This window comes from Oncorhynchus tshawytscha, unplaced genomic scaffold (genome assembly GCF_018296145.1).
Source record: "Oncorhynchus tshawytscha isolate Ot180627B unplaced genomic scaffold, Otsh_v2.0 Un_contig_741_pilon_pilon, whole genome shotgun sequence".
Taxonomy (NCBI): domain Eukaryota; kingdom Metazoa; phylum Chordata; class Actinopteri; order Salmoniformes; family Salmonidae; genus Oncorhynchus; species Oncorhynchus tshawytscha.
The window spans coordinates 15,627-35,756 of NW_024608507.1; the positions used below are offsets into that span (position 1 = coordinate 15,627).

Genomic DNA, 20,130 nt, shown 5'->3' on the forward strand with positions numbered 1-20,130 from the left:
ACATATCCTACATTACTCATCTCATATATATATATACTTTCATCCCTTTACATTTGTGTGTATTTGTGTGTATAAGGTAGTTGTTTTGTATAAGGTAGTTGAAATTGTTAGATTACTTACTTAGTTAGATTTTACTGCATAGTCGGAACTAGAAGCACAAGCATTTCGCTACACTCGCATTAACATCTGCTAACAATGTGTATGTGACAAATAAAATTTGATTTGATTTTGACCAATAACATTTGATTTGAATTTTTGCAAACAATGAACAAAACAAACAAATTCTGTCAAGAGAATAAATTGTACAAGTTAAATCACGTAAAAGCCAAGAGAGAAATTACACCACATATTTCACAAGCAGCAACTTTTCAGTAGATATGAAACACTTTTTCCCCAAACATTGTAACCAAAATGTATTCCAAAAGCTATATTTAAATGAAGTACTACAGAACCCACAGAGGAGACAACGCAATAGCTGCCAGCTCGCTAACTTAGGCTGCTTTTACACAGGCAGACCAATTCAGATCCTTTTTTTACTCATTTGTCTTTTGACCAATCACATCAGATCTTTTCAAATCAGCTCTTTTTCAGAGCAGATCTGATTTATCAAAAGATTAATTAGTGAAAAACAAGATCAGAATTGTGCTGCCTGTGTAAACGCTGCCTTACTGCCTTGAGTTGTTGATATATCAGCTGAGTGTATATTTATAGCCTGAACAGCCAGTTGTCATCACTGTTTGATTGATCATGTTCATCTGCATGTCATTGTGGTGTCAGAACGTTAGCCCTCTTTGTGTGAATTTCAAAAGTCTTTCCTTAACTCTTTGCGTCCTCTGTCCTCACCTTGGTTGTTTTCAAATCTGTCCGCTCCACAAAGACATACAGCTGAGAATGATCAATCAATAAGCCAGTGATTGGATGGCAACTGCAGGTTCAGGCAATAAATACACACCACGCTGGTATGTCAACTAAGCATGGCAGTAAGGCACTGAGAGTATTGGAGTATTGCTTTGTCTGGGCTGTTGGTGGTTTAAGGCTTTGATATGGCTTTTGGAATTAATTTGGGGTAAGATTCTTTGACCAATGTGTTTCAGGTCAACTGCAAGATTGCTACTTGTATTTGGAATATTGATGTGTAATGGCAACTTCTTTTCTTGACAGGATTGTGTTCCTTTGCTCATTGTTTGCAGAACACTCAAGTTTTACATGGGCTCCACGTGGTAAGGCATGAACACAACGTTGTCACTTTTGTCAGACCAACCTTCAAGTTTGGCACTGACTCTATAACTTCCCTTCTGTTTAGATGCCCAGAGAGTAAGAGGCTATGGGTTTTCTGGCTCTTCCAGAATGGAAGTTGAGCAGAGGCAAACAGGTGGCAGCTATCCCCAGGATCAATTCAGACCAGCCTCTCACACTTCTGGTTCGGTCCAGAGTGAAGCTACTTACCGCGGGACTGGATACAACACACTCGGAGGCTTTGCTCCAAGCTCCCTCCAGCCATCCCCAAGGGGCTCTGGATCTATCCCCAGCAGTTTTACCTCCGCCCAGACAAAGGGTAAGAGGACCCGTGCCAAGAATACTGACATTAGCCTCTCTGGTTCTATAGCCAGTGGATCCTCTTTCACCCACAACAAGCATCAAACCAAGGCCAGCAGAACCTATGGTCAAAGTGTCACTGACCCCAGTGCATTAAGGCCAGTTTCAAGTTGGGAGGTAAAGAGAATCCAGGCCAACACTCTTCGTACTGTACAGCCTCACTCCGGCAGCTCTGGACTAGTCCAGAATCCTGATGTTGTGTTTAATGTCCAGAGTAGAACTGCCTCTAACCTGAAACCATCTACTCCTAACTATGGCTCTACCCAGAGTGAATTCAAGTTCTCCACCTCCAGACAACCCAACCAAAGCCTTGTCCAGACTCGGAGTAGAGGAGCCCCAAGCCTCTATGGTCAAACTGCCTCCCTCACCCACTATGTCCAGGACCTGAAGCAAGGGAGCAGCTTCCCTTCCTTGGCTTTCAAGGGACCAGTGGAGATCTCTGCCCGGTCAATTTCCACTCCTGACCGTGAAGTTCCCTCAAGTGGTTCTTCACAAACTTCATTTAGACCAGGTCCTCTGAGTTTTGGTTCTACTGAAGGTGGGAGTGCAACAAAAAGCTACAAGCCTAGCTTCTCCCAAGATGTCATGCAATACCAGAGCAACTCTGCCAGTAGAAGTGTTTCAACTTCCAATCAATATGCCCAAACCTCTGGCCAGAGAATAGATGGAGCCTCTACCTCAAGTCGCGGCATGCCTACTTCTAGCCTGGCCTCTCGCTCCAGTCTTTTTCACCCCAGCTCTACAGCTAGTGGAAACTCCTATGGCGCCTACAAGCCTGGCTCTGACCTTGGTGCAACACCAAGCCAAAGCCTGTTTACCTCTAACCAAGGTGGAAGGGGTTCAACATACAGCCAGAATCTCCTTGCAAAACCTGCCCAAGGGAAGTACGGACAAAGGTGGAAGGGGTTCAACATACAGCCAGAATCTCCTTGCAAAACCTGCCCAAGGGAAGTACGGACAAATGTCTGCTCAGTGGGGGAGCTACAGGCCCAGCTATTTGTTCAATGCAGTGAAATCCAACACTAGCTCTGCCAGACGTCCCACCCAGAGCTTCTTGTCTAGCAGCTATGGCCCTACCCAGAGCAGGACCAGCAGTGCCAGCTCGATCAACCTTCGGCGCTTTGGCCTGACCATCACGCACAGCATCCCATAATTGTACGGCGGCTCTACAATCCACCGGCTCAAAGACCCTACTCGGTAGGAGTAGTGCCTCCCCTAGCCACTCAACCCAGCTCTTCAATTGTCAGCAAGCCACGGCCTAGCCACGGCCTAACCACTATCTGCCAAGCAGAAAGGCCCTAGCACAACCTAAATTGAGTCCAGAGCTTTAGGGGAGTCCAGAACATGACAAAGTGGGATCTGTAGCCACCAGTTGAGGTGAGATTTCAGTTTCTCTGTATTTTTATGCCATTTGGCCTGTTTAGGTTTACATAGGCAGTTCAATGATCTTTTTGTGATTGGCTTAGTCAAAAGATCAGAATTTGTCTGCCTGTGTAAATGCAGCCTTGGCACCTGTCTTTGCTTTCATGTATGCTTGTTACTAATCTTTTTGTCTTCTAGGTGCTGTGACCTGGAAGTGTTGTCAGGACTTCTCTACTTCAATTGTTTTAAATAAAATTTACTAATACATATTAGTCTTTATCTAAGTGTTTTCAGACAAATGTTTTGAATGCCTTCAAAGGGATGTCAGTGTTGTGGTAATTAGGTTGCTTGTTCCAGTAGAAGAAATGTTGGCTCTCTGGCATTTGACAGGATATTTTGCATCACTGGACCTCTGCACTCAATGAGCCTGAATCAGAGTTTTGGGCCTGATGCCCTTAATATTAATGGTGACTCTAATGCACTTGCTTTCTATGTCACTAAACCCTCTGAAAGTTCTCTGAAGTATTTCATTAACCCCCCCCTCTCCAAAAAAGTAAATGAACATTTTTCTCCTCCCAAATTTGGGTCGTTTTTTTTTCGCTGTCCCGGTAAATCCCACAAGAGGGCGAGTGGAATCATATTGCAAATGTACAAAACATCACCAATCACGACGTGGCCTTATCTCCTAAACGGAAAAGACTTAAGACGACACTTGGTGAGCATAGGTTTGGCATAATGGGCAGTTGGCCCTGAACAAGATGGCGTCCAGGCCTCAATGGGATTAAAGGTCAAAAATGAAAATAGAGCAATTTCTCCGCTTCATGTCAAAGTAAATGAACCAGCGATTTAGCCAGCCAGAAATCTTTTTAAGTTACAGATCCAGTTGCAGCTTGTTCAGACAACTCTTTTTGAATTGTGTTTCCGAGCTATGCGAGAGTTCTGTGATTTTCTGAAATAACACACACTCATTCAACCCTCTGTAAATAAGTCAGTTCTTAACATAAATACTTAACTCAATATTCTATAAGTGCCTACCCCAAGGAGGATATGTGTTTACTTTCAGCTTCCTGTGTAAACCGGAAGTGCCTTAATGGTGTCATAGGTGCTGTTTCGAAGGGTTAAAAAGGTCTGATCTTTTCAAAACTTCATATGGGTTATTAGGCAACCCTCATGAACTGTAAATCAGTCATTCCTCCAGATGTCAAAGAAAACCTCTGTCACACACACACACAGCAAGGACAACAAGATGCCCCGCTTGACCGTAGCTCGCTCTGAGTGCAGCGACCGTGAGAAAAAGTAGGCCCAAAATTTCATTTGCTTTTGGGTGACAGTGAGAGAACCATCAGGGTGAGAAGCACAATTTGACCTCATGTATGTTCCTGAGGTCCTCCCGATCTGTGAAAGCCTAACCTTGACCGTGTGGCATTAAGCCTTAACAGTTAAAACAAGGTGTTTACATCAAACAGTTTTCACTGACTTCTCTCCCCATAGGAATACATTGCATGCACCCCTAAATTCAACCTGCAGCCTATGTGGGTTATGAATGCCGTATGAACCTGTCTTCGATGACAATCCATCAGGCCACTATGAGGTCTACCTGTGTCGATTCTAAGCTTTCTGAATTAACCGTAAGTGGTTAAATTCACCCTAAAAGTGTTTTGATATACATAACCTGCAATTATGAAAATCATTGCATTCAACCCTGTGTCGATTAGTCAATTCTAAACATAAATACTGAAAAGGCAACCGGAAGTGCCTTAAAATGGTGTCATAGGTGCTGTTTTGAAGGGTTAAAAAGGTCAGATCTTCTTAACACTTCAATTGTGTGATTAAGCATCCCTCATGAACTGTAAATCAGTCATTTTTCCAAACAGGGTTAAAAGGAAAATCTTCTTAAAACTTCATTTGTGTGATTAACACACACCACATGAACTGTAAACAGTCATTTTTCCAAACAGATGTCAAACACACACACACACACACACACACACACACACACACACACACACACACACACACACACACACACACACACACACACACACACACACACACACACACACACACACACACAAATCAAATCAAATCAAATTTTATTTGTCACATACACATGGTTAGCAGATGTTAATGCGAGTGAGGCGAAATGCTTGTGCTTCTAGTTCCGACAATGCAGTAATAACCAACAAGTTATCTAACTAACAATTCCAAAACTACTGTCTTATACACAGTGTAAGGGGATAAAGAATATGTACATAAGGATATATGAATGAGTGATGGTACAGAGAAGCATAGGCAAGATACAGTAGCTGATATCGAGTACAGTATATACATATGAGATGAGTATGTAAACAAAGTGGCATAGTTAAAGTGGCTAGTGATACATGTATTACATAAGGATGCAGTCGATGATATAGAGTACAGTATATACGTATGCATATGAGATGAATAATGTAGGGTATGTAAACATTATATAAGGTAGCATTGTTTAAAGTGGCTAGTGATATATTTACATCATTTCCCATCAATTCCCATTATTAAAGTGGCTGGAGTTGAGTCAGTGTCAGTGTCAGTGTGTTGGCAGCAGCCACTCAATGTTAGTGGTGGCTGTTTAACAGTCTGATGGCCTTGAGATAGAAGCTGTTTTTCAGTCTCTCGGTCCCAGCTTTGATGCACCTGTACTGACCTCGCCTTCTGGATGATAGCGGGGTGAACAGGCAGTGGCTCGGGTGGTTGATGTCCTTGATCTTTATGGCCTTCCTGTGACATCGGGTGGTGTAGGTGTCCTGGAGGGCAGGTAGTTTGCCCCGGTGATGCGTTGTGCAGACCTCACTACCCTCTGGAGAGCCTTACGGTTGAGGGCGGAGCAGTTGCCGTACCAGGCGGTGATACAGCCCGCCAGGATGCTCTCGATTGTGCATCTGTAGAAGTTTGTGAGTGCTTTTGGTGACAAGCCGAATTTCTTCAGCCTCCTGAGGTTCAAGAGGCGCTGCTGCGCCTTCTTCACGATGCTGTCTGTGTGGGTGGACCAATTCAGTTTGTCTGTGATGTGTATGCCGAGGAACTTAAAACTTGCTACCCTCTCCACTACTGTTCCATCGATGTGTATAGGGGGTGTTCCCTCTGCTGTTTCCTGAAGTCCACAATCATCTCCTTAGTTTTGTTGACGTTGAGTGTGAGGTTATTTTCCTGACACCACACTCCGAGGGCCCTCACCTCCTCCCTGTAAGGCCGTCTCGTCGTTGTTGGTAATCAAGCCTACCACTGTTGTGTCGTCCGCAAAGTTGATGATTGTGTTGGAGGCGTGCGTGGCCACGCAGTCGTGGGTGAACAGGGAGTACAGGAGAGGGCTCAGAACGCACCCTTGTGGGGCCCCAGTGTTGAGGATCAGCGGGGAGGAGATGTTGTTGCCTACCCTCACCACCTGGGGGCGGCCCGTCAGGAAGTACAGTACCCAGTTTGACCCAGGGTCTCGAGCTTGGTGACGAGTTTGGAGGGCACTATGGTGTTAAATGCCGAGCTGTGATCCAAGGTTTTTCCAGCCCTGGTTGCGCAATCGATATGCTGATACAATTTGGGGAGTCTTGTTTTCAGATTAGCCTTGTTAAAATCCCCAGCTACAATGAATGCAGCCTCCGGATAAATGGATTCCAGTTTGCAAAGTGTCAAATAAAGTTCGTTCAGAGCCATCGATGTGTCTGCTTGGGGGGGAATATATACGGCTGTGATTATAATTGAAGAGAATTCCCTTGGTAGATAATGCGGTCTACATTTGATTGTGAGGAATTCTAAATCAGGTGAACAGAAGGACTTGAGTTCCTGTATGTTGTTTTGGCCACACCACGTCACGTTAACCGTAAAGCATACGCCCCCGCCCCTCTTCTTACCAGAAAGATGTTTGTTTCTGTCGGCGCGATGCGTGGAGAAACCAGCTGGCTGCACCGTCTCCGATAGCGTCTCTCCAGTGAGTGAAGCAAAGAACGTTACAGTCTCTGGAATGCTACCCTTGCTCGGATTTCATCAACCTTGTTGTCAAGAGACTGGACATTGGCGAGGAGAATGCAAGGGAATGGTGCACGATGTACCCGTCTCCGGAGTCTGACCAGAAGACCGCTTCGTTTTCCCCTTTTTGAAGTCGCTTTTGGGGTCGCCGGCTGGGATCCATTCCGTTGTCCTGAGTGAAAGGCAGAACACAGGATCCGCTTCGCGAAAGTCATATTCTTGGTCGTACTGATGGTGAGTTGACGCTGCTCTTATGTTCAGTAGTTCTTCTCGACTGTATGTAATGAAACCTAAGATGACCTGGGGTACCAATGTAAGAAATAACACGAAAAAAAAAAAAAAAAAAAAACATTGCATAGTTTCCTAGGAACGCGAGCGAGGCGGCCATCTCTGTCGGCGCCGGAAGTAATTTCCTTCCCATTAGGTCAAGGTTCACAGCAAATGCTCCATTGTACTTTCTACTGAATGAGGACATCTAGTGGAAGACATAAGAAGTGTTTCCAGATCCATAACTTTTTGGGAAGGGAGGGGGCGATGAAGTCAAAGTTGCCCCAACTTTCAGGATTCCAAAACTAGTTTGGAAGATTGCCTGCCCTGTGAGTTCTGTTATACTCACAGACATAATTCAAACGGTTTTAGAAGCGTCAGAGTGTTTTCTATCCAATAACAATAATAATATGCTTATATTAACAATTTAGGACAGATTTTGATGCAGTTCACTATGGGCACGCAATTCATCCAAAGGGGAAATACTGCCCCCTATCCTTAACAAGTTTTAAAGAACCGTCAGACCTAGAGTTCTGAAACTTTAGAAACCTGTTCTACAGCTCAGGTCCATAGTGCGTGGTGAGTTATGTGGCTCTAGAAGGTTCCTTGACCGAGAAACAGCCTCGTACATTTGCAATGACTTCAATTCATTTTGACCATTACGGAAATGACGACATTTAGAAAAGTCCCAGAGTCGCAAGACTAGGTCCATTGAAACCGGCTCGGCCCATAGAGACGGACCCCAACGTTTCCGTCCGATAGCTCATTCAAGGAACCCGTAGCAAGGCATGGAAAAAAGTGGATTTTCAGCACCAATTAAGGTCTTGCTCAGGCCCCGAATGACCTATCGAGCCGAAACTTGGGATTGGGGTCGCCTCAACTAGGCCTATACACAATGTCAGAACTGGACCCGCAGCTAGAACGTAACTATGTGTTTTACGTTTTTATTATGGTTTGAACAGAAGGCGCTGTGAATTTTGGGCCTGCTCTGAAATATGTGATAGTTGGCTTCTAAACGTGTTGGAAAAAGTGGGTGTGGTGTCAGTTTGTATCAGTTGGGTGTCAGAATGACATCTAATTGACTGATGGAAGGTGACTTGCTGACTGACTTTCGTCCATTTGCAATATGTTTAAACAGTGAGGTACCGTCACCAAAATGACATTCTGAAATCAACACCAATGAGCGATGGAGAGGAACCAGAATCACTGCCCAGCTATCCCGAGTTCATCGGGCCAGTCAATTTCGCATTCCTGCAGCATTTTTGAGCATGACAAAGTCGTGATAATAAATTGTCACGCCCTGGTCTTAGTATTTTGTGTTTTGTTTATTTATTTGGCCAGGCCGGGTGTGACATGGGTTTATTTTCTGGTGTGTTTTTGTATTGGGGTTTTAGTAGGTATTGGGATTGTGGCTTAGTAGGGTTGTCTAGAAAAGTCTATGGTTGCCTGAGGTGGTTCTCAATCAGAGGCAGGTGATTATCGTTGTCTCTGATTGGGAAACATATTTAGGCAGCCATATTCTTTGAGTGTTTGGTGGGTGATTGTTCATGTCTATGTGTTAGTTGTCACCAAATAGGCTGTTTAGGTTTTCGCATTACGTTTCTTGTTTTTGTATTGTTCATGTTTATTCGTTTATTAAACATGTATCAAAATTACCACACTGCATTTTGGTCCGACTCTCTTTCGACGGAAGAAAACCGTAACATAAATGCCCATTGAAACATGGGCATCACAAATTTGTGATGGTAAATGCACATCAAAACATACTGCAAATGCACAGCCGGGCACCTGGTGATTGGAACGGGTTACCAGGAGCACATTTTTAAATGGTTTTAAATGCCATTACGGGGTAGCAAGGGGTCCAGGGTTGGGTAGGGAGCACCCCCAACCCGTGCCCATCCAATAGGATGGACGTTTTTCAAAAAATAATTGAAAAACAACAGTCCCACTTCTCCCTCATCATACATGACAAATAGACCATCTAGGTTGATTCATGGCTTAACATAGTGCTATATATCATTCTGGCAGTATAAATGCCTTTTGGACATGGTTCACTGACTTTTGGGTTTGTAAACCGACTTCCATTTATCATACATGGCAAATGGACATAACATCCTGATTTGCCACTTTCAAATCTTTAATATTGCATTTGGACATTTCTTATGGCATTTGGCAAACAAAAAAAACTGTGACTTTTGACTTCCTATGAAATCATATTGCAAATGGACAAAAAATATGCCCTATGGACAAGTTTTTAAAAATGATAATGAAATTTGACAAAAATGTATTCACACAGTTCTTATACATGTGTAATTGACACAAAAATCGAAAGAATTTCGAAAAACGGTCCAGAAAGCACTTTTTGAGGGGGTGATAAGTTTTTTCAAAATCTTTGCTATTTTTGACTTTTGACTTCCAATGAAATCATATTGCAAATGGACAAAACATATGCCTCATGCACAAGTAAAAACAAATATATTAAAATATTATGATAATAAAATATGACTAAAGTATGTTGATACAAACGGTCCAGAAAGCACTTTTTGAGGGGGTGATACATTTTTGAAAAATATTTTCAATTTTTCAAAATTTTACCCTTTACTCTTGGGTCTTGACTTGTGTTACATTTGCAATATGAAAAATCACAGTGGAGCGCATTCGCCATCTGTTGGATTTTTGTAGTGTTACACTTGGCATTTGCCATATGGCATTTGCAATCAACTTTGATTGAAACGATGCCGAATTGAGTGGTTTTTGACACCGTGTATATGTTTCGTACGGTGCCAATGACTTCCCATTCATTTTTGTCCATTTCAGGGGGAGGGGTGTTCACTTACATAGAACATGTTCGAAGCAGACCAAGAAAGGTTTGAAGAGGGCACGACAAAACCAATTCCCCCTCAGGAGACTTAAAAGATTTGGCATGGGTCCTCAGATCCTCAAAAGGTTCGACAGCTGCACCATCGAGAGCATCCTGAATGGTTGCATCACTGCCTGGTATGGTAAATGCTCGGCCTCTTACCACAAGGCAGTACAGAGTGTAGTGCGAACTGCCCAGTACTTTACTCGGGACAAGCTTCCTGCCATCCTGGACCTCTATACCAGGTGGTGTCAGAGAAAGGCCCTATAAATTGTCAAAGACTTCAGCCACCCTAGTTATAGACTGTTCTCTCTGCTACCGCACGGCAAGCGGTACCGGAGCATCAAGTCTAGGTCCAAGAGGATTCTAAACATACCACGCCATAAGACTCCTGAACATCTAATCAAATGGCTAACAAGACTACTTATATTGCCCTCCCCCCTCTCTTTTATGGTCTTTTTCTTAAAAAAGCATAGTTGGTTAAGGGCTTGTACGTAAGCATTTCGGGGCCTGTGACAACTAAAATGTGATGTGATTTGATATGTGATTTTGCATGATATATATATGATGCAAAACAGGCAAAAAAATATACACTACCGGTCAAAAGTTTTAGAACACCTACTCATTCAAGGGATTTTCTTTATTTGTACTATTTTCTACATTGTAGAATAATAGTGAAGACATCAAAACTATGAAATAACACATATGGAATCATATAGAAACAAAAAAAGTGTTAAACAAATCTAAATATATTTTATGTTTGAGATTCTTGAAAACCCACCCTTTGCCTTGATGACAGCTTTGCACACTCTTGGCATTTTCTCAACCAGGTAGTCACCTGGAATGCATTTCAATTAACAGGTGCGCCTTGTTCAAAGTTAATTTGTGGAATTTCTTTCCTTCTTAATGCGTTTGAGCCAGTCAGTTGTGTTGTGACAAGGTAGGGGTGGTATACAGAAGATAGCTAAAATTGGTAACAGACCAAGTCTATATTATGGCAAGAACAGCTCAAATAAGCAAAGAGAATCGACAGTCCATCATCACTTTAAGACATTAAGGTCAGATACTGTTGATAACTCATTGCTAATTCAGAGGCTTCCCTCAATTAGCCTAGACCAGTCTGCAAGTAGCTGGTTTAAAAAGTACTTGACAGATAGAACTCAATGTGTATCTACTGATGGGTGTTAAAGCAGGTTTCCTGGATATCAAGAAAGGTGTCCCGCAAGGGTCAGTTCTGGTTCCTGTACTTTTTACAGTTTACATTAACAATATCAGTAACAATGTCTGTAAAAAAAAAATAACCTGCACTTATATGACAATGATACTGTTGTGTATGCTATTGACATCCTGACTGTCCAGGCTCTATCTTAACTACAATGTGCCTTCATTATTACAGGAAAACCTTATTGACATGAAAGTATACTGAACAAAAATATATACGCAACATACAACATTTTCAAATATTTTACTGAATTACAGTTCATTTAAGGAAATCAGTCAATTGAAATCAATTCATTAGGCTCTAATCTATGGATTTCACTTGACTGGGAAACAGATATGCATCTGTTGGTCACAGATACCTTTAAAAAAAAGGTAGGGGTGTGGATATGAAAACCAGTCATTATCTGGTGTGACCACCATTTGCCACATGCAGCGTGACACATCTCCTTCGATAGAGTTGATCAGGCTGTTGATTGTGGCATGTGTAATGTTGTCCCACTCCTCTTCAATGGCTGTGCAAAGTTGCTAGATTTTGGTGTGAACTGAAACACACTGTCTCCCTGGGCTGGCATGGCTACGCATGGTCTGCGGTTGTGAGGCTGGTAGGACGTTCTGCCAAATTCTCAAAAATGACGTTGGAGGTTAACAGCTCTGGTGGATATTCCTGCACTCAGTCAGCATGCCAATTACACGCTTCCTCAAAAGAGACACCCCTCCTGTCTCAGCCTCCAGTATTTATGCTGCAGTAGTTTGTGTCGGGGGGCAGGGGTCAGTTTGTTATATTGGGAGTACTTCTCCTGTCCTATTCGGTGTCCTGTGTGAATTTAAGTGTGCTCTCTCTAATTCTCTCTTTCTCTCTTTCTTTCTCCCTCTCAGAGGACCTGAGCCCTAGGACCATGCCTCAGGACTACCTGACATGATGACTCCTTGCTGTCCCCAGTCCAACTGACCGTGATGCTGCTCCAGTTTCAACTGTTCTGCCTTATTATTATTGGACTATGCTGGTCATTTATGAACATTTGAACATGTTGGCCATGTTCTGTCTCCACCCGGCACAGCCAGAAGAGGACTGGCCACCCCTCATAGCCTGGTTCCTCTCTAGGTTTCTTCCTAGGTTTTGGCCTTTCTAGGGAGTTTTTCCTAGCCACCATGCTTCTACACCTGAATTGCTTGCTGTTTGGGGTTTTAGGCTGGGTTTCTGTACAGCACTTTGAGATATCAGCTGATGTACGAAGGGCTATATAAATAAATTTGATTTGATTTTGACTTGATCTGTGGCATTGTGTTGTGTGACAAAACTGTACATTTTAGAATGTCCTTTTCTTGTCCCCAGCACAAGGTGCACCTGTGTAATGAACATGCTGTTTGATCAGCTTATTGATTATATAGTAGAGAGAAAGCATTTCTTCCTCACAATAATCATACTGGGTGTGTTTCTCAAAATATGGACTAGCCAATAGCTAGCTAACGCTTCACACAGCTCTCTACCTCCAATGGCCCATAGCTCTGCTACATTAACCAGAGATAAAGACTGTACAAGACAATGTCAAATTACTTTTGGACTGTGCTGAAGTCATGTTGCTTTTCTCAAGGACCCTGCTTTATCATCTAGGATGACTGTCTCTGGCTGAGGATAAGGTAGGCTTTAGAAGCAGTCTTGTGGTTTGAGGTAACATGAAGCAGTCTTTGTAGTTCTAGGGTTGCAAAATCCAGCTAAACTTTGCCAAATTCCCTAGGTTTCCCATAAATCCTTGTTGGAGGGTTCCGTATTTCCTGCTTATTCCCACCTGATTCCCAAACTCCTCCAACCTGGGTTTCTGGGAAACCTGAGATTTTGGGAAATAGTAGCATTTTGAGGTTAAGTGAAGCAGTCTTTGTAGTTTGAGGTAACATGGGTTCGTTCCCCTTTGACCTCCTCCTTTGTTAGAGGGAGTCTTTATGCCAAAAGAGTTCTTGTCCACATAGGAGAACCCTTTCTGAAACCATCTTGGCCATGTACTGTTATAATCTCCACCAGCACAGCCAGAAGAGGACTGGCCACCCCTCAGAGACTGGTTCCTCTCTAGGTTTCTTCCTAGGTTCCTGCCTTTCTAGGGAGTTTTTCCTAGCCAATGTGCTTCTACATCTGCATTGTTTAGGGGTTTTAGGCTGGGTTTCTGAATAGCACTTTGTGACATCGGCTGATGTAAAAAGGCCTTTATAAATACATTTGATTGATTGATTTTGGTTCTAAGTAGAACCCTTTGGGATTCCATGTTGAACCCTCTGGAAAGGAGGACCCAAAAATGTACCTGGAACCAGAAAGAGTTCTTCAAAGGGTTCTCCTGAGGGGACAGCCGAAGAACCCTTTTAAGTTGTTTCTCAGAGTGTAGAACCTGTCCCCTTCTGATGTTTTCTCAGTGCAGAACCTGTGCTCCTCCTCTGTTTTCTCAGAGTGTAGAACCTGTCCTCCTCCTCCTCTGTTTTCTCAGTGTGTAGAACCTGTCCTCCTCTGATGTTTTCTCAGTGTGTAGAACCTGTCCTCCTCTGATGTTTTCTCAGAGTGTAGAAGATTTCTGAGCTGGTCTGGCTCCAGCAGCAGTCAGCAGATAGATAGGCTTTGATCACTTCCTCCATCCCTCCCTGCCTCCTCTCCTCCCTCCAACCCTACCTGCATCCTCTCCTCCCTCCAACCCGCCCTTCCTCCTCTCCTTCCTCCAACCCTCCCTGCCTCCTCTTCTCCCTCCATCCCTCCCTCCCTCCATTCCCTCCCTGCCTCCTCTCCTCCCTCCAACCCTCCCTGCCTCCTCTCTTCCCTCCCTCCATCCATCCATCCCTCCCTGCCTCCTCTCCTCCCTCCAACCCTCCCTGCCTCCTCTCCTCCCTCCATCTCTCCCTGCCTCCTCTCCTCCCTCCATCCCTCCCTGCCTCCTCTCCTCCCTCCCTCCATCCCTCCCTGCCTCCTCTCCTCCCTCCAACCCTCCCTGCCTCCTCTCCTCTCCTCCCTCCATCCCTCCCTGCCTCCTCTCCTCCCTCCATCCCTCCCTGCCTCCTCTCCTCCCTCCATCCCTCTCTGCCTCCTCTCCTCCCTCCCTGCCTCGTCTCCTCCCTCCCTGCCTCCTCTCCTCCCTCCAACCCTCCCTGCCTCCTCTCCTCCATCCATCCATCCCTCCCTGCTTCCTCTCCTCCCTCCATCCCTCCCTGCCTCTACTCCTCCCTCCAACCCTCCCTGCCTCTACTCCTCCCTCCATTCCTCCCTCCAATCCTCCTCCCTCCAATCCTTTTTCCTTCTACCCAGGCTGTCTCAGAACCAAAAGCCTCCCCCCTGGGCCTTCTTCCTTCTTCCCAGGCTGTCTCAGACTAAAACCCCTCCCCCTGTACCTTCTTCCCCCCCACACACACACAGTTAGGCCAGAGAACGAGTCTATTTGAACTCTGACCCCTCTGTGTTTATGTTGGAGCACTGCCAACACGCTGTCTCTGTTTCTCAGGCGTAGAGAAGAGGCTGTGTGTGTTTTGGGGGACGGGGTGCATGTGTGTAGGGGGTGGTTTGTGAGTGTGTGTGTGTGTGTGTGTGGGGAGGGAGGGGGAGATGTGTGTGTGGGTTTATGCGAGTGTGTGGGTGTGCTAGTGATACGTGTGTGTGTGCAGAATGTGTGTATTGTACATCACCAACAGCTCTGGAACAAGCTACAGGGAGAAATCTTTTCTCCACGTTTCGTTTGCAAGAGTGGCAAGTGCCAAAATCTAACATAAATACACACTTCTATTCCACTGTACTTTATGTAATACATGGGAATTAATTAAACATAACAAAAACTAAAGGTTGCTGGATCGAATCTCCTACACTCCCCCCACTTTCCTCTCCTCTCCCCACTTTCCTCTCCTCTCCTCCCCCTCCTCTCCTCTCCCCCACTTTCCTCTCCCCCACTTTCCTCTCCTCTCCTCTCCTCCTCTCCTCTCCCCCACTTTCCTCTCCCCCTCTCCTCTCCCCCAATTTCCTCTCCTCCCCCTTGTCTCCTCTCCCCCCTTTCCTCTCCTCCCCCTCTGTCTCCTCCTATTCCTCCCCCTCCAGATACAATATATATTTTTGGACTTTTGTAAAACCTCAGCCCCCTCCAGACCGATTCCATGCCCCCACCTCCTCTCCTCTCCCCCTTCCACTCCCTTACCTCCTCTCTTCTCCTCCTCCTCCAGTCTTCTCTCCTTTTCTCCCTCTGGACACAGTATATTTTTTGGCCTTGTGTAAAACCATTCAGCCATACTGCAGTTCTTGTAGAATCCAGACCGATTCTGAATCTGTCAGCTGTCCTCCACCTCTCTCCTCTCCCTCCCCCTGCCTCCACTCCCTTCCACCCACCTCCTCTCTTCATCCTCCTCCTCCCGTCTTCTCTCCTTTTCTCCCTCTGGACACAGTATATTTTCTCGGCCCTGTGTAAAACCATTCAGCCATACTGCAGTTCTTGTAGAATCCAGACCGATTCTGAATCTGTCAGCTGTCCTCCACCTCCTCTCCTCTCCCCTCCCCCCTGCCTCCACTCCCTTCCACCCACCTCCTCTCTTCATCCTCCTCCTCCCGTCTTCTCTCCTTTTCTCCCTCTGGACACAGTATATTTTCTCGGCCCTGTGTAAAACCATTCAGCCATACTGCAGTTCTGGTGGAATCCAGACAGATTCTGAATCTGTCAGCTGTCACGAAAATCGTAAAATAGAACTGGGCCTCTCAGAGGAAACACAGTGCTCTAAAACCGCCCGTTCGTCCTAATATGTTTGATGAAAGTATTCCATTTAGTCATTTCAAAATGTGACTTTACTCATGTTACCCATGATGCACAGCACCTTCAGAAAGTCTTCATACCCTTTGACCTATTCCACACTTTTATTTGAGTTACAGCCTGAATTAAAAAATGAAATAAATAGCTTTTCTCTCACCCATTTAAACACAATTACCTACCCCGTAATAACAAAGAGTTTTTAAACATTTTTTTTTCTAAATATCTAATTGACATAAGTTTTCCCACTCCTGAGTCAACGCATGTTAGAATCACCTTTGGTTACAGCTGTGAGTCTAAGAACTTTGCACACCTGGATTGTACAATATTTACACATCATTCTTTTAAAAAAATCTTCAAGCTCTGTCAAATTGGTTGTTGATCATTGCTAGATAGACATTTTCAAGTCTTGCCATATATTTTCAAGCTGATTTAAAAGTCAAAACTGTATCTAGGCCACTCCGGAACATTCAATGTCTTCTTGTTAAGCAACACCAGTATATATTTGGCCTTGTATTTTAGGTTATTGTCCTGCTGAACGGGGAATTTGTCTCGCAGTTTAAGTTGGAAAGCAGACTGAACCAGGTTTTCCTCCAGGATTTTGCATGTGCTTAGATCTATTCCGTTAATTTGTATCCTAAAAAACTCACTAGTCGTTGCCGATGACAAGCATACCCATAACATGATGCAGCCACCACCATGCTTGAAAATATAAAGAGTGGTACTCGGAGATGTGTTGTGGTGGATTTTCCCCAAACATAATGCTTTGTATTCAGGACATAAAGTTAATTTCTTTGCCACATTTTTTGCAGTTTTACTTTATTGTCTTATTGCAAACAGGATACATATTTTGGCATATTTGTATTCTGTACAGGCTTCCTTCTTTTCACACTGCCATTTAGGTTAGTACAGTAGTGTGGAGTAACTATAATGTTGTTGATCCATCCTCAGTTTTCTCCTATCACAGCCATTAAACTCTGAAAGTGTTTTAAAGTCACCATTGGCCTCATGGTGAAATTCCTGAGCGGTTTCCTTCCTCTCCGGCAACTGAGTTAGGAAGGACGCCTGTATCTTTGTAGTGACTGGGTGTATTGATACACCATCCAAAGTGTAAATAGTAATCACCATGTTCAAAGGGATATTCAATGTCTGCTTTTTTGTTTTGTTTTTTGACACATCTACTAACAGGTGCCCTTTGCAAGGCATTGGGAAACCTCCTTGGTCTTTGTGGTTGAATCTGTATTTGAAATTCACTGCTCAACTGGATGTGAATACTTTCTAATGGCACTGTAACTGTCAATCCCATCTCATTACCCTTGTTACCATGTCATTACCCATGTTACCATCTCATTACCCATGTTACCATGTAACTGTCAACCCCATCTCATTACCCTTGTTACCATGTCATTACCCATGTTACCATCTCATTACCCATGTTACCATGTAACTGTCAACCCCATCTCATTACCCTTGTTACCATGTCATTACCCATGTTACCATCTCATTACCCATGTTACCATGTAACTGTCAACCCCATCTCATTACCCTTGTTACCATGTCATTACCCATGTTACCATCTCATTACCCATGTTACCATGTAACCGTCAACCCCATCTCATTACCCTTGTTACCTTGCCATTACCCATGTTACCATCATATTACCCATGTTACCATGTAACTGTCAACCCCATCTCATTACCCTTGTTACCATGTCATTACCCATGTTACCATCACATTACCCATGTTACCATGTAACTGTCAACCCCATCTCATTACCCTTGTTACCATGTCATTACCCATGTTACCATGTAACTGTCAATCCCATCTCATTACCCTTGTTACCATCATCTGTCCCTAAGGACAAAACTAAACATGCACCATGGCAACCATGCGAGATATGTACACATCTCCACGCTGGGGTCCCTATACACACCACACACATCCACACACCACACACACAACACAAACGACACACACACACACCAAACACACACACAACACACACACACAACCCTGTACCCAGTGGTCTAAGGCACTTAGTGCTAGAGGCGTCACTACAGATGCTGATTCGATCCCGGGCTGTATCACAACCGGCCGTGATCGGGAGTCCCATCGGGCAGCGTGGAATTGTCCCAGTGTCTTCCGGGTTAGGGAGTGTTTGGCCGAGGCATCACCACAGACCCTGGTTCCATTTCAGGCTGTATCACAGCAGTCTTAGGCACTGCATCTCAGTGCTAGAGGCTTCACTACAGACCCTGGATCGATCCCGGCTGTACCACAGCAGTCTAATGCACTGCATCTCAGTGCTAGAGGCGTCACTGCAAACCTTGGTTCAATCCCGGGCTGTATCACAACCGGCCGTAATCGGGAGTCCCAACGTGCTGCGCAGAATTGTCCCTAGGTCTTCCGGGTTAGGGGAGTGTTTGGCCGGGGTAGGCCGTCATTGTTTATTAAAAAAACTGACTTGTTGAATAAAGGGTAAATGCAAAAAATGTAATAAAAAATATTTCTGTGTGTCTGTGTAGAGGACACCCCCAGACAGGATATAACCCCACCCACTTTGCCAAAGCACAGCCCCCACACCACTAGAGGGATATCTTCAACCACCAACTTACCATCCGGCTGTGATTGGGAGTCCCATAGTGCGGCGCACAATTGGCCGAGCGTTGTCCGGGTTTGGCCGGGGTAGGAAGTCATTGTAAAATAAGAATTTGCCTAGTTAAATAAAGTTTTAAAAAATATATAATAATAATAATATATATATATTTTTCATAAATAGAAGAGATGGACAGCCACTCCAGCTGTGCTTAGGAATCTGACAGATGAATGCCATTTATCATCTGTATGGGTGCAGGCCAACCCAACCCAGGGAGGCAGGACCGCTTTAAGTCTTTAGTGACCTCAACAGTCCAGTACATGGTCAGATGTCCCCTCTGAGTTCTAGTCGGCGTGCTGCTTTAGCCCACGGCAAACAGTAGGAAGACCTTTCCAAACCTGTTTAGTCTGACGGATCAAATGAGGGATTGTTTTGGGGATTGTTTTGGGGGATGGTTTCAGGGGATTTGGGATTTATTCAGTGGTACCTTTGACCCCATGTATGAAATATGGAATGTGATTTGCATTCTTCAAGACAGCACCGTGCAGTTAGTAGCTAGTAAGGTTAGTCTTCCAACTAGCTTGGAAAGACAGCACCGTGCAGTATCGAAGAGCCCTCACTGCTGCTCGATCATCCTATTTTTCCAACTTAACTGAGGAAAATAAGAACAATCCAAAATGTATTTTTGATACTGTCGCAAAGCTAACTAAAAAGCAGCATTCCCCGAGAGAGGATGGCTTTCACTTCAGCAGTAATAAATTCATGAACTTCTTTGAGGAAAAGATCATGATTATTAGAAAGCAAATCACGGACTCCTCTTTAAATCTGTGTATTCCTTCAAAGCTCAGTTGTCCTGAGTCTGCACAACTCTGCCAGGACCTAGGATCAAGGGAGACACTCAAGTGTTTTAGTACTATATCTCTTGACACAATGATGATAATAATCATGTTCTCTAAACCTTCCAGCTGCATACTGGACCCTATTCCAACTGAACTACTGAAAGAGCTGCTTCCTCTTTTGTGAAGGTGAATGGAAAGTCTCTGGAGCAACGAACCGCCCTTGCTGTCGCTGCCTGGCCGGTTCCCCTCTTTCCCCTGGGATTCTCTGCCTCTAACCCTATTACAGGGGCTGAGTCACTGGCTTACTGGTGCTCTTTCATGCCGTCCCTACGAGGGGTGCGTCACTTGAGTGGGTTGAGTCACTGACATGATCTTCCTGTCTTTGTGGGCTATACTCGGCCTTGTCTCAGGATGGTAAGTTGGTGGTTGAAGATATCCCTCTAGTGGTGTGGGGGCTGTGCTTTGGCAAAGTGGTTGGGGTTATATCCTTCCTGTTTGGCCCTGTCCGGGGTGTCATCGGATGGGGCCACAGTGTCTCCTGACCCCTCCTGTCTCAGCCTCCAGTATTTATGCTGCAGTAGTTTATGTGCCGGGGGCTAGGGTCAGTTTGTTATATCTGAAGTACTTATCCTGTCTTGT

At 44.5% G+C, this 20,130-nt stretch overlaps 1 protein-coding gene across 1 annotated transcript; it reads left to right on the forward strand.

The window, feature by feature from the left end:
- Positions 1-955: 955 nt before the first annotated feature.
- On the forward strand, positions 956-3,227 carry LOC121843579. Its single transcript, XM_042313308.1, has 5 exons — positions 956-1,066; positions 1,162-1,220; positions 1,304-2,425; positions 2,493-2,973; positions 3,157-3,227. The coding sequence occupies exons 1-4, from the start codon at positions 1,044-1,046 to the stop codon at positions 2,747-2,749; spliced, it is 1,461 nt and encodes a 486-aa protein (XP_042169242.1). The 5' UTR covers positions 956-1,043; the 3' UTR covers positions 2,750-2,973; positions 3,157-3,227.
- The last annotated feature ends 16,903 nt before the right edge of the window (positions 3,228-20,130 follow it).